Below are 15,501 nucleotides of genomic sequence, written 5' to 3' on the forward strand. Positions count from 1 at the left end.
TGAGGGGGTGACTAGGCAGAAGAATCGGGGCGGGGTAGGAAACGGGTATATTGGATGTGATGCTGCGAGTTTTTCAGACTCAGAACAGTACACCACGGGAGTAGGCTGTGCTGTGTGAAACTGACACTTAAGCATAAAAACAAGCAAAAACACTTCTAAACTTTCCAAGTAAAAAAGCTTTCCAAGTACCTGATAATCAGTAAAAATTACTAAGTGTAATCCTTCCAATATAGTTCAATTTTTATAATGTACTTAATGTAAGTTTACTCAGAAGGCAAACAGGAAATATACAATACCTCTAGAAAAAAATTAACCAAGTAGGGATCCTGCTTGAGCTTTGCACACACAATGCAGAGGAACTGGATCTCTTCATTTTCTGTTGGAGTGGCAAGGACTTCGCCACACAGCCGAATCAATTTCTGTTAAAATACAAGAATTCTAAACTTAGGTTACTTTTCTCTATCTCTCTGTCTCTGTCTCTCTCTCTCTCACACACACACACAAAACCACTCATTTACTTTAAAAACATTTAAAAACCTCAAATAATGCAAAATATCTTTCATTCATCAAGTAGAATACTAAAATTACAGTCACCTATAGTAAAATGAGCTTATAGTAGTACATTTTCTTTTTTTTAAATTTATTTGTATTGGAAAGTCAAATTTACAGAGAGAAGGAAAAACAGAAAGATCTTCCATCTGCTGGTTCACTCTCCAAGTGGTTGCAGCAGTCAGAGCTGAGCTCATTTGAAGCCAGGAGCCAGCAGCTTTTTCTGGGTCTCCCACATGGGTGCAGGGTCCCAAGGCTTTGTCCTCTACTACTGCTTTCCCAGGCCACAAGCAGGGAGCTGGATGGGAAGTGGGACAGCCAGGACATGAACTGGCACCCATATGGACTGCAGTGTGAGCAAGGCGAGGAGTTTAGCCACTAAGCTGCTGCACCAGGCCCTATATTTTTAAATTCACTAACATAAAAAAATTAATGAAAAATAGCCAATTATCTGTGAAATGTGACAGGAGAAAAATATAAAGGAAATCAATGTATGCAGTTTTTAAATACAGAGACCAGTGCCATGACGTAGTAGCTAATCTTCTACCTGTGGTGCCAGCATTCCATATGGGTGCCAGTTTGCGTACCCACTACTCTACCTCCAATCTAGCTCCCAGTCTGTGGCCTGACAAAGCAGTGGAGAATGGTCCAAGGCCACAGGCCAGAAGAAGCTCCTGACTCCCTGCTGCAAACCAGCCCAGCTCTGATTCTTACAGCTACTTAGGGAGTGAACCAGTGGATGGAAGAGCTCTCTCCAGCTCCCTGTAACTGCCTTTCAAATAAAAATAGATGCATGTTTTTTTTAAAAGTTTTAATGTAAAGGCATGAAATACATTTAATACAATGTCATACAAACATTTGCTAAATAGTTTTATTTTTAGAATAATGTCCTTTATTACTTTCACTTTCAGAAAAGTCATACGAAGTGACTTCTAGACTAAAAGAAATCCATCCAAATCATTTTATGGAAGAGGAACAAATACCTGCACGGGCCTGTGCACATTGATGTGTGGAAGCAGTGGCTGCCGGATTCTTCCCAGGAGTTTAGTGTAGAACACCAGCACCTGCTGCTTCATTCCCGGAGGACACTGGGCACAGGAAAATAGGAAAGAAATCAAGGTCAAAACACACAACACAAACACACTGACTCCAACGTTTAAGACACAGGAGAGAAAATGAAGCAATGAAAGATGTTGCAATGGGCAAAGAATGATTGTTATTAGAATAGAAATTTTTAACCACGTATCAATGGATGGCAAAAAAAAAAAAAAAACCTACCAAAAAACAAAAACAAAAACCCAAAAACTAAATTACACATATGATCTTCCAAAAGTTCATAGAAAATGCCTATCGTGAAAAATACTACGCATAACTGTTGAATTTACCTGGACAATAAGATGCTGGACTCTATGCTTGGTATATGCTTGCAATGAAAGAATCTTGACTGAATTTGAAATGTAATACAACAAAAAGGTAGAGGAATCCACCATGGGGAGAGGGTATGAGGAGGAGTTGGGGGAATCCCAGAAGCTATGAAACTGTGTCACATAATGCAATGTAATAAATAAATAAATAAATAAATAAATATTAAAAAAGAAAAATACAACACATGGCTTTCAAAAATTTTTGAATGAAAATTAATTCATATTGACTTTTGATAACAGGTCTGAGCAGTATCTAGTTTAAGGCAGCAGGGCATCTATTTGAAAAAGATCTCCCATTAGAGCAATACAAATTCTGCTGAAGAGTAAAGCACAAACACCCAATTTATGGTAAACTTTGCTCGGAAAAGAGTGACATCACTGAGGCTTTACAAAGAGTTCACGTGGACAACACCCCTAAAGGAATCAGCAATTCACAAATGGATCATTCATCCTAAGGCAGAGGAAATGGGGGATGGTGCTGTGGCACAGTGAGTTCAGAGGCCCACGTTCCATGCCGGAGTGCATCCTGGGAGGCACCAAGTGCCTGAGACCCTGCCACTCATGTGGGAGACCTGAACGGGATTCCAGGCTCTGACTCTGGCCTGGCCCCTTCCTGGCTTCTGTGAACATTTGGGAGTTAGCCAGGAAGCTAACAGTCTCTGCCTCTGTCATTCTGCCTTTCAAGCAGGTAAAACGGACATCGAAAAAAACAATACTCCCTTTAAAAAAATCTATAAACAAACAAAAAGACTTCACTGACAGGGTTAAATGCACAGGACCCTCAGTGCTTCAGGTGATGGACTAAAAGGCTAGTATCATGCTTTAAATGTATCTTGAACTTGATGGAACTTATGCTGAGAAATAAAGTTTACCTTTTTATTTATTAATTCCATTTGCCAGTCCTTTTGATATGGTAAATTACCAAATTCAAAGTTCAGGACCCCAGATTTTGAGAGCTTTTAAAGGGGAAGATTAGCCAGAAAGACTTGCTAAAGTTCACAGTGAGTTATGGGACAGAAGCTGGGATCTCCTAACCAGATGATCATGGCTTTTTTCTCTTCCCAACACTACCACACGCACCACAAATTACCTTGTAAGATATTCAAATGCTTTGTGAAATAAATATCATCTCTATTATAATATTAGCTTCGCAAAGAGTTTTCAAAACTCACTAGTCCCTAAAATTTGAACGGGCTCACATATCAGCTGAGTTAAGGTCAAAATAATCAGCGGTGTTATTTTTTTAGGACTACGGACAATTCCTATTTTGGGGATCCAGTTTCCACTAGGTTCTCATTTCCTTGGATTCCTGCTTCATGTACTGGAGCACAGGCATGTGAGTTTAATGTTTACACGGGACTCCTAAGCTGAGTCGCCCTTGCTGACGCGGGCATCCAGCAGACTGCTGTCTCCATGGACATCACGCTCCTTGTGACTCGCAGCTTTCATTTGCACCTAATCGTAACTTGAATTCCGCCATGTTCAAGGTACACCTCAATAGTTAGACTGAGTACCTCTCAGACATGGCTCAAGGTACTTGAGGCCCAAGAGGATGAGGTGGACGAGGGACTTACATCAGCCTTCCCTAAGGTGTACAATGTTTCCAAGATCTTGTGATGGAGCAGATATTCCATGCATGGCCCCGTCTCTCCAGACTCCCGTTCATTTTCTTCTTGAACCAAGATATCTAACATCTGTTCCAGATGGGATGGAATGTTCGTGTCAGTCACAGGAGCCTTATCATCTAGACAGCAAAAGACATTTATCAAAAAACATTCAAACATTTTGAAACTACACATTTGCACTTGAAAAGTTCTCCATATTTCCTTATTTGTATTCAAACAGAAAAGCCAGAACTACAAACCTAAGTGAGATTTATGTATAACGTAGCTAGGTTAGAATCCAGGTGCTTTTTGTCACTGTTACTCAAAGTTGAATCCATATTCTGAAACATACTTTTTAAGGTCTAGCACAGCAATAATGATTTAGAAATGAGAGGCATTTGTGTGAGAAATGGGAACATGATCTGGAAAACATACATGTAGCATCCAGGGAATTTTTTTCACTTAGCCAGTTCAGAAGATCTGATTAAGTCTCCCTTTTTATAGAAGGAAGTTGGCCTCATTACGTTTTTGCAGATACTGTTCATTGGAGGTTGAACAGTTTGTGCCAGGTCACCCAGGGATGTGACCAAGATTCGAATCCAAGTTATCTAGGATTCCAGACCCAGGCTTGTAACCATCGCCCCAAACCACATCTAAAGGTGAATAACCTGGAAATGTGGAGGGGACAAGATGTTTTTGATTGTTATTATACTATTTTGTAACATTGGGAAGTCAGTCACTTATTGTCCCTAATTGAGCTCCAGCTATAAAAATGCAAAGCATCAAAAGAAAAATCTTTTGCTAAAATTTTCTGATCTCACTACTAGGCATCTATTCTCAAAAGTCTGTTTTGCAAGACAATTCTCAGGAGAATTTTTATTAAACATTGCTGTTTTTTAAAAAAAACAAAAATAACTTATTTTTTAACAGCTGGATTCTAAATATCAGATGGCTTTATCAATCTATCCTTCTACAAGGGGTAAATTACTCTGGAATATTTTAGAGAATGTAAACACTAATATACACTAGGAAATGCCAAGTTCTCACTTATGTCTCTATTGTCATTTACTTAGTATTCCTAAAGCATACACCACCTAGTACCTAATATGCTGCTTACTGGCATTTGACTTTGTATATATGCATGTATGTGTGTATATCACATGTTTGCAAGGTAGACCATACCACTAAGCCATATGGAGAAAACAATGGAACAGGAAGGGTCTCCCTGATTTCCAGGACATACACATCAGTACGGGACAAGAGTTAAAAGCAAAGCATGCATCTGAACTAGACTACTGAGATTCAAATCATGCTTCTGTCACTTTTAGCCGGGTAACCTGGTATAAGTGCTTTAAGCCTCAATCAGCAACATTTACAAAATGGAGCTAATGAACACCAGTATCCAAAACCCAGTGCCTTCATGCATTCCATAGCCAATGCCTGATCAAGCCCAAATTGTTCTGTTTCTTATCCAGCTCTCTGCAAATGTGCCTGGGAGGGCAGCAGAACATGGCCCAAGCTCTTGGGGCCCTGCCTCTCACATGGGAGACCCAGATGGACTTCTGGGTTCCTGGCTTCAGTCTGACCCAGCCCCAGCTATTGCAGCTATTTGAGGATGGAAGATCTAAGCCTTTTCCATTCTGTCACATTACCTTCCAAATATGGAAATAAAGTAGTTTTTTTTTTTTTAAAGGAAATGTTGCCATGTCTTATCTTTTAAGGTGAGTAAACTGGGGCGAATATGACATAATGTTAGTTTATCTATAATTTAATTTTTTAAAGATTTATTTTATTTTTATTTGAAAAGCAATTATAGTGAAATAGAGAGAAAGAGAAAGATCTTGCCACAATGACTGGAGCTGAGCTGATCTGAAGCTAGGAACCAGGAGTCCTTCCTGGTCTCCACCAGGGGTGCAGCGGCCCAAGCAGCTAGGCCATCCTTCACTGTTTTCCTAGGCCATAGGCAGGAGCTGGATCAGACATGGAACAGCAGGGACATGAACCAGCACTTAGAGAGAACCCCAGCACCACGGGTGGAAGCTTACCGTACTATACTATAACACCAGTCCCAAGTTTATCTAGAATTCAATTTTAAATGTGTTTTTCTGGGGCTCCTGATGTGCTGTAGCAGGTAAAACTGCCACCTGTGGTGCTAAATCCCATATAGGTGCTGGTTCGTTTCCTGGTTGTTTCATTTCTGATCCCGCTCCCTACTAATGTGCCTGGGAAAGCAGTGGAGGATATTCCAAGGCCTTGGGCCCCTGCATCCTTATGGGAGACCTGGAAGAAGCTAATAGCTCCTGGTTTTGGACCAGCCCAGCTCTGGTTGCTGTGGCCAACTGGGAAGCAAACCAGTAGATGGAGGATCTCTCCCTCCAACTCTGCCTTTCAAGTAAATACCTCTTTTTTTAGAAAGAAATCTTTTTCCTTTAATTATTGACTTCACACAGATAATTACTTCTGAAAGAATGATTGACCATAGTTGTTTATGGAGGGGAAAATGACCTGAAACACTTTTCAAGCTGAGAAATAAATTAACTGTAAATTTGACTTGCCAGGAGTAAAACCCTGGTTTCACAAAAGGCGAGGTTAAGCATCTGCCGTCTACTCTCCACACTGCTAACCAGGAATGACCGTGCATGTGAAATGCTAACCCTTCTACCTGACACGCTTTTTCCACCTTACCTACCACACGCCTGTTCATCCTTTAAAGTCCAGATCAGACACAACCACCTCCTATTTCTCCTTCTGTGTCCTCTCTCTCTGTACCTTGTTTTACGTAGCCCACATTTCACAGTAACACACACAATTATTTCTGGAGTGAAAGGGAAAAAACCCTTTAAACAAGAGTTTATGTCATTTCCTTAAAGCCTGTCAGAAAGGCAGCAAGTCACAAGGGTTGGGTAGTTATCCAAAATGGCAGCTCCTCTTCAAAGAGCTCTGTGTATCAGCTGGCTTAACACCCTGCAAGACTGGGAGTTACTACACGCTTACAGATATGTGTTTCTGTCCGACTTCCAACTACTGCATAAGTACACAGGAATTTTTCTTTGAAGAAAAATCACCTTGCCAGATCAGCTTTCCTCATTTTTCATGTTTCCTGTCGGTTCTGTGACAATTGTCCAACCTGCACATCCACTGGAGTTGACCACGCATCCCTCCAGGGGCACTGCAGAGCTATGAGAGCTGCCAAGTCCAGCCCTGCCATCAGTTTTTACAAACCAAGGAGTACTGAGACAAAGGGACACTTAGCTGGTGGTTGATTACAACAGTGGAGATGGACAGAGGCAAGAGTGACTGTAAGTCATAAATTACCATCTGGTCTTCACAGGAAAAACCTGCCAATCCTTGACCAACTCTATTCACATTCCCATAGTCACTCTCCATACTTCCTACTCACTTAGAAAAAGAGAAGCAATGAGAAACTTTCAGAGTCCATACCCACCTAGCCATCTCATTCATTGAAAGTCTCCACTGCCTTTTTAATTGGTGAATGACTAACCAGGCCTAATAAAGGTCAAGCTTCCACGTGGGCACTAGATCTGAGTTCAGGAATGATATAATTTTGTTCTTTCCTTTCACTAGATGGTTCTTATCAAACTATAAACTGCCAGATCCTAAATCTTGAAACAAAAAACATTAAGCCTTTCTTAACTCCACACCTTCCCTCTCAGTTCCCCCCTCCACATTACTCTGGTTCCATTCCCATTTCCTCTTACTCCACTCAGGCCTGCCCATGCCTTTCTGCCAGGAAAATGGATTTTGTCAAGAACACTAATGATCTCTCTGTGACTCACTTGTAGTCTTCATTAACCTGATATTAATCCCTCTGTCTTCTTCCAGGCCTCTGTGGCACTATTTTCTCTTGCCATCATGTCTCTTACCAGCAACAGATACTGTCCTCACATTCCCAGTCTCTCAACATTAAGGTGCAGGGTTCGATCTTCTCTGGTCCATCTATCCCTACTTGCCAGACAGTCACATCAACTTCCTGTCTCTAGCTTCAGCCTCTGCTCTGAAGTCCAGATCCCTGTCGCCATCTGGTCATATGACACAGCTAACTGGATATATATAATGGGGATGGGGCATCTCCAACTGGAAATACCAAAATATTTACAAATATGTTTTTGTAGTTCTCCCGCAGTCACCCTGCTATTTAGAAATTTCCAACTACTTCAACTATCTTCAGCTCTTAATCCCCTTTGCCGAATATTCAAATCCTCAACAAATCTTCCAAAATACATTCAGAACACAATCACTTCTTCCCACCTCCATCCTAGTCTAAGCCACCATCATTTCTTGCAAAGCCCATTCTGCAACAGCACACTAATCCTTCTCTCACTTTAACTCTTATTTCCTTTAATTTTTTCATAGAACCTGAAGTAATACCTTTAGAACAGATTACACCACAGCTTTACTCAAAACCATCCAAAGTTTCTTGACCCAGAGCAAATGCTAAAGCTGTTACAGGGTTTCCAAGTCTTTTGTGAATGTGTACCCTTAGCCCCACCTCTGATTTCCAATCTCAATATTTTTTCTCCCAGTTCACTTTGCTCCAGACACACTGGTTTTCCAGGGATACACTAGGATTGCTTCCCCCGATTGGATTTCAGCTCAGAAGTTACCCTGGGCAACAAGGCTTTCTCTAACCTAAAGTGGTCAACTGTCCAACTCTACTGTCCGAACCCATACCTCCATCTCTTAACCATCCATTAGGCTTTCCCTTTAACACTTACCTGACATACTATCTGCATGTGCTCATATGTTATTTGCATCTCCCAATCAATACATAAGCTCTATTAGGACAGAGATGTTTCTGTTGACTATTCTCTTGCTGCCTGTAATGCCTGACAAATAGTAGCAGGTACTCAAAAAGCACATTTTTAAATGAATAAATGAATTAGGTGTAAAATTATTTGTAAATGTAAGTAAAATAACTTTGAAAACCCATTTGTGGTATATTTTAGTATGTCATCAATCTGGTTTAACATCATCAGTCTTGTTCCTTACCTGAAGTCTCTATGTAGTAATGGGTAATTGCCTTCCAGTGATAAACAAAGTCTTCTTGTAGAGGAAGAGAAGGTGCAAGCTACACAAATACAAATATACAAAAACACAACAATCAAGAAAGTGGCATAAAGTCTGCACATGAGATATAACTCTGTATTATTTATTATGAGTGGCAAGTGCAGCATAAAAGTAAGAGTAAGCTTTATATCAAAGAGAAGCAAAAAGAGTTGAAACCAAGCAAGTGAAAATTATCTGTTAAAGAAGAAGGAAAACACACTTAGCAATAATTCTCATTTCTCATCTCCTAAACCCAGCAGCTACAAATGGCTTCAAAAGTAACCATGTTAAATGAAAACAAACTAGCATTTTCTTTCTGAGGTATCAGTCAAATGAAACTGAGATATCAGTAGATAGCAAGGATCTTTGTACCAAGGACTTTGAAATGCAAAACAGCAAAAAGCTGATGTGTAATTAATTACACATCACCACTACTAAAACATATACCAAAGTTAACTTCATAATCAGATTAAAACTGTTTGCTATATTCAGTGACACACAGATGCAAATCTCCTCTCTTTTAAGCCTGGATTAAGCAAAGCATATTTTTAGCAATATAACCACATGAGCAAAACACATCAATTTAAACTTAAGAGTAAAAAATGGTTCACATTTTAGCTTTGTGAATTACTTCAGAAGTTCGTAACACCAGAATTGTGCCTCTTTAGCCCTGTCATAGAAAACCTGTAAGTATTTAAAATGTGTGCTAAACACACAGCAGAGGGGCCACTGCTGTGCCCCTGATTTAGGCTGCCGCCTGTAATGCCCTCATCCCACAGGAGTACGGGTTCCCATCCTGGCTGCTTCCTGCTATCGCATCTGGGAAAGCAGCAGCAGACCGCCTAAGGACTTGGGCTTCTGTCACCCCACCTGGAGATCCGCATGGAGTTCCTGGCTCGTGGTTTCCAACTGAATTAGCCCCCCAAAATTTGGTCAATGAATTAGCAAAAAGAAGATCTTTCTTTCTCCGTCTCTTCCCCTCTTTTTGTAACTCTGCCTTTTGAATAAATAAAGTCTTTCTGGAAAAACAAAAGACAGAAAAGCCTTCTAAAACATTTTCTTTCCTTAAAGAGTGAAAGAATGACAGCCTAGTCTAGGTACTGGCAATGGGTTTTGGTGAGAAAGTGCATAGCTGATTCCATTTGGTTAACAATGAGTAAGTTCCCACTCTGGGAAACTAAGAAATGGCTGAGTAATCTTTCATGTTCATATATTTTATTGAGGTGGATGACCTGAAAGAGGTCAAGTTACTCCTGCACTGTAACTTGTTCCATTTTCATTCCTTTAGGTCCTCAGTAGTGACCTCAAGGTTGGCAACACTGTCAAAATAATTTCCAAACTACTATGCAGATTATAATATCAGCAGTAGACTGCTTGGGTGCCTCAATACAGAACTCTGACAATGTTTCAATAACCATTCACTGCTACTTTGGCTCTTCTGCTTTTGCTTATTCACATAATTCTATATGGCATTGAATTAAGAGAATATAAATATTCACCACATTTTCAAACAGAATGCTATGCAATCTTTAAAAATAAGGCTTTAAGAAAAGAGTTAAAACCTTTGGGAGTATAGTACTTCAAGAAGAACATGGGGAGTAAGACTACTTAGAGAATACAAGAAACAGTAAAGGAAGAAAATACAGAACAAAAGTAACTTGAGAAAACAGACTAATCTTCCTAAAACTTTCAGATTAAAAAATGTGCTGTAGTTGGTGACCTGTTTTAGGAGCTCATCAAAAGACAAAACTCTCCTCCTTCTCTGGACTTAAGTGTTTTTAAGCTGATGTTGTATGGTCACATGTATTAACAGGTGGGACAGACGCAAATGAGACGTGTTGCTTCACAAAGTGCATGTGGCTTCCTAAGTGCAAATACTGTTATTTGTCCAATTTTTCTAAGATCTGGGTATGTAAGGAATCAAAATGATTTTCCCTCATTACTTCACCAGAGGACTCTATTGGATTTTCAGCCTAAGTCACTGCATCAGAGAGATGGGTTTGTGCCAGGACCTTTGCTGTAAATGAGTCAAATCCAAAACAGGCCTGAGTCAGTTACTCTACAGAAGCTGCTCTCTCAGGAGTTAGATTTAAACTAGAAACCTACTTCTCTGTTAAGCAGAGGGCTAAACAGTTTTAGCTCATAACTTAGATTAGTAACAATCTCATTCCAACCCAAATAGATTTCCTCATTTACATAAAACTTCTGAGAGTAGTGTTGCCTCTTTCCCCAATAATTCTAACATGCAAATTACCCGCTTTATCATCATGTAAAGACATCAAGGCTTTGGGTTTAAAGAGAAAGTGATGTGTAAAGCAGCACCAAGGGATCCTAATGTACCTTCCAAAGATACAGAGATGAAAGCTATTAAGATTCATGAAGTCATTATCTCCTCCAAATGCTGGGATGACAGCATCCCTGGGGCTTGGCTCTGCCTGGCACCACCTGCCCAGGACACAGCCCCTCCTCTGCAGGTGTGGGCACCGTCGCCCCAACCCTTACTGAACTTCTGTCATTGTTTAATTATCCACCTACTCCCCCTAGACTGTAAACTCTGCGAGGGCTAGGACTGTCACTGTTCCCACCACTGGCTCTCCAGTTTCCAGTCAGCAATGACAGTATTCCGAAAAAGTAAGCGGGCAAACAAGTGACATATGCTGGCCTTAAATTGTCACAATAACTCATTCTGCTCACACTCTAATAAAGACCACCAAACTAGTCTAATGACTTGCTCCAGCAAACACTGCTTTTAACCAGACACCTGAACCTTTCTCCAAAATAGACACCGCACTAACAGATCCTCAAAGATAACTAAGATGGAGACTGGCATTGTAGGTATTTTTTTTTTTAAGATTTATTTATTTTAATGGCAGAGTTACAGAGACAGCCAAGAGAAGGCAGAGAGAGAGAGAGAAAGAGACAGATAGGCAGGCAGACAGACACATCATCTGCTGGTTCACTCCCCAAATGACCGCAACGACCCGGCCTGGCCCAGGCTGAAGTCAGGAGCAAGAAGCTTCTCTCTGTTCTCCCACACGGGGAGGGACCCAAGCACTGGGGCCATCCTCTGCTGCATTCCCAGGTGCGTTGGCTTGATTGCAAGTAGAGCACCCAGAGCTCAAGCCAGAGCCCACGTGGAGCGCTGGCGCTACACGCTATGGCTTACCTGATGTGCCACAGCACTAGCCCAAAACCAGTGTTGTAAAAGTCAACTCTGTTCCACGTTTCTCCTGATAACACTCTGTGCCCACGCTCTTTAAAAATGCTGCTTCCTTCTCTCAGTTTTCTTATTGCCCTTCTCCATCTTCTCTGCTTTGCCAAAGTCGAATTCAACTCTCATCTCTTCCAGAGAGCTTCCAAGCCAAGTGTTTGCTCCCTTTCTCACTGCCTGAGCCAATCATCAAATAAGAACGAAGGGGCACACATACCCAGTTCCTACACTGGACCAGGCAGTACGCTAAGTACCTGCACATGATCTCATTTTATTCTTCACAATCCTATGAGCCTCCTTTCCTAGGAAACTGAATATCTACACAGATTGAGGGACGTATCCCAGTATACGTGGACAGAGGCAGAACTACAATGCTATTCTGTTAAGCCCAAAGGCCTATGTGAAATTCTTGTAAATTTCTTATGATTTAACCTGTGTATTGGTTCTGTTCACTCCAAATCAGACTTTAAGTGCTGTGTGCAAAGACTGGTTCCCCTCCACCGTCCCATGGTGGCTCCTGGAATTCAGGATCACGTTTTGGGAAAGAGTACACGGAATGCTGTATGTGTTTGCTTGGAGCTCCTAACTCCCGAGGCAGGTAGATGTTTCTAGCAGTCCTGGTCCCAGCAACCCACGTCAACTAGCTCACCCTATGATTTGAGGAAACAGCACTGCATTTTGAGTTCTGAAAGCTAATTTCTGCTGAATTGGCGAAAACAGCAGACTTTCTTCCCTGCCCGATCCCTTCTGGAAGAAATGTACCCTCGAGGGGGAACTGCTAGGAACTGAAGAGGAACTAGGCTCTCGGTCTACAGGCCTGCACCACATGGAGAGTGGTTTATTTGTCCTTTGGCAAAGTTGTGCCAAAACTATCCAATATAACCTCAGAAGCTCTGGGGCTGCCCAAGTTTGAGCTTGTGACACGTGGCAAGTGGCTACCAGGATCTGCCCATTTCCCCAAGACTCTAACCAAGGGAGACTGTCATTTCTGAAGAGAGGAGCAAGAACCACAGAACAGTTCTGCTCAAAGTGTGAATTCTCTCCCACATTTAAAATGCGGTCTATCTGTTCAACAATACATTCCCAAACACTTTTCTTTGCAAATAACTAAGATATTTCTCTCTCCTGACAGGTGGTGACGCCATACGAAGTGAGAGGAAACCATGAAGTAAAACTTTATAGAAAACATTAAAGAAAACTTCATAATAATCTGTATGAATATGCATTTAGCCAAAACAAGCCTGCATGCTGACCTAAATGGATAAGGACTCCTGGAAGAACGGGAACACACCAACACAGCTGCTCACAGGTGCAGGACCGTCCCCCACCCCTGCAGAGCCTGATAACGATGCTAACTGAATACTGCCAGAAATGGAAAGGGGTACACAGCAAAGCTAGTGAACGTCACAGAAGAAAGCACAAGACGAATTTGAAAATAGGAAGCTAAGACTGAGTAACTGGGAACCAACCTTGGGCTCTGAAGAAACAGTCTTTCACAAAAGGAGTTAGGATCATCATACCTGAATTCCTTCCCAGGAGAGAATAGCAATAATAGGACAAGGTACACCAGGGTTGAAAACACAGCTTGCTGAGCCAATGACTCAAGCTGAAGGTATTAACTCCTAGGACTAGTAGCACGGTACCCACTCTTTTCCTCACCAACCTCACCCAAGTGAAGAACCGGGATCCCACAGTGTCGGGGTCAGACCACGGACAGTCTGATAGATGCTTATAGACAGTTATAAAAACATCATGTGCCCTGAAAACACAGCCTCAGGACAAAAACGAGCCATTACTGGAAGGGCAGAAAAGCCATGTTTCTTTTTTTTTTCAAGCACATATTTCCATAAATGACAGCTTGAGAAGCAATGGCCAAAAAGAACATAATAAATATGGGCAACTAATTCAATACTACATTCAGTGTTAAAAAAAAATACTGCCTTAAAAACACAAATTATCCAAGTATCACTGGTGTATAAATGTGAAGTCCTTTTAACATTCAGAGGCTGTAGGAAGACTGTGTAGAAGAACGGAAAACTGGGAGTTGTGTTTTAACCACAACCTGCATCTTCCTTGAAGCGCAACACTTCTTCATTTGTGAAACCCTTTCTTAACAGGGCTCCCCAAGTTTGCCTTCCAGCTAAATCTTAGCATTTCTCATCAAACAAAAATAGTATTCAAGTTCTATTTTCACTCTTGAAACCAAAAAGCGCCATTTTACTCTTATTGCTTGGCCATGAACTCCTCATTGTTGAATTTCAGGACTTTTCTGGATGTTACAGTGCTCTAGGACAACCCACACACAGCGAATGCCTTTTCAAAAAATGAGCAAAATGGACTGTTTCTTCACAGAAGGCAATTTTCAAGTTGGGCAGTTCTCCCAGAGTCAAGTAAACAAGGAAAGTGACCAGCCCTTCTATTATGCAAACTGCAGCATGGCATGTCCAGGTTTTCTCCTTTATTAGTCACTTAGAATGTTTGGAAAATGGGTCTCTTGGCTGGTTGGTGTCTGCAGTCAGGGGAAGCGCACAATTGCAGGATGAACCCTGAGGGTCCAGGAAGCGCTTTAGACCAGAAAGGAAGCAGATGGTTTCTGCTGGGCGCGCAAACTGGACCCTGGAACTCCTCCTGCGGGTCGATCCCTGGGGTCCAGGTGGGCTGGACCGCCGGACCTGAGGGACCACCGGGACAAGGCGGTGCGACAGGGTCGGTCCCCACTACCCCCCGGCCAGGGCGACCACACCTCTCCCACCTCACCCTCCAGACCCCCCAAACCCTGCCCAACCGGTCCCCGCCGCCCCAAGGCGCTCCTTTTGTCTTGCTCAACGCTGAACACTTTTTTTTTTCTTTTCTCCCCGAGAAGGGTAACGGTCAGGGAGCCCCGCCGTGGCCGTGCCAGGTGCTCCCCGACTCCCCGGTTCCCATCAGGGGACCTAGGCGGCCTCGGCGCAGAGCCGGGAAGGCTTCCCCGCCCGTCCAAGGCAGCGAGGGAAGGCGGGGGCCCGCTCGGAGCCCGGCCGAGGCCCTGGGCGCCCCACCAAGACCCCGCCGCGTCCCGGAGCGACCGCCACCGGGCCCGCGTCCGGCCCGGGGCCCGCAGAGAACCGTAGGCCGCCGCCATCCCCGGCCTGTCGTGCTCCCGCAGCCCCGCGGCCTTACCGCCTCCACGGCGTGCTGCAGGATGGAGGTGAACTTGGAGAACATCCTGTCCCGGGATTGCAGCAGCTTCTCCCGGGACGACCTGGAGAGCTCCTCAATCCGCCGCCGCCGCCCCTGCTGCGGCTGCCGGGGCCGCTCCAGAGTGAAGGCCGGTGCGGGGCGGGAAGGACGAGCAGAGGGGCCGAGGCAGGGCCCGACCCGGCCGCTTCAGGAGGGCGCGGGCGGCTCGGCGGTGCCGGCGGGGGCCCGGACGCGGCGGGCGGCGACGAGGGCGGCCGGTACGGGCTCTGGCTCGGCCAAGCTCGGGCGGCCGTGGTGCTGGCGGCGGCGGCGGCTCGGCTTGGACACCGTGGCAGCCCGGCTCGGGTTCCTTCCGCCCGCTGTGCCCGCCGCGGCCTGCAGAGGGCGCCGCGGCGGCCCCGGGGAGGCCTCGTCAGGCCCTGCCCTGAGGTACGGCGGCGCGGGGCGGAGGCCGCAGCAGGCCCGG

At 43.6% G+C, this 15,501-nt stretch overlaps 1 protein-coding gene across 3 annotated transcripts in view; it reads right to left on the reverse strand.

The window, feature by feature from the left end:
• The window catches only part of FHIP2A (FHF complex subunit HOOK interacting protein 2A), a 31,609-nt gene extending 16,310 nt beyond the window's left edge, over nt 1-15,299 (reverse strand). Inside the window, exons 1-5 of one of the 3 annotated variants that reach the window (XM_040992050.1) lie at nt 15,015-15,299; nt 8,588-8,666; nt 3,548-3,717; nt 1,533-1,637; nt 297-419 (exon numbers count right to left, since the gene is read on the reverse strand). In XM_040992050.1, the coding sequence (XP_040847984.1) occupies nt 297-419; nt 1,533-1,637; nt 3,548-3,717; nt 8,588-8,666; nt 15,015-15,059 (522 nt within the window). In that variant the 5' untranslated portion in view covers nt 15,060-15,299. Of the gene's footprint in view, nt 1-296; nt 420-1,532; nt 1,638-3,547; nt 3,718-8,587; nt 8,932-15,014 lie in introns of those variants that run through there. The other 2 variants (XM_040992051.1, XM_040992052.1) reach the window with 2 other exon arrangements.
• Nucleotides 15,300-15,501: the final 202 nt, after the last annotated feature.

Source organism: Ochotona curzoniae, unplaced genomic scaffold (assembly GCF_017591425.1).
Source record: "Ochotona curzoniae isolate NIBS_2020 unplaced genomic scaffold, NIBS_Ocur_1.0 contig_66, whole genome shotgun sequence".
Lineage (NCBI taxonomy): Eukaryota > Metazoa > Chordata > Mammalia > Lagomorpha > Ochotonidae > Ochotona > Ochotona curzoniae.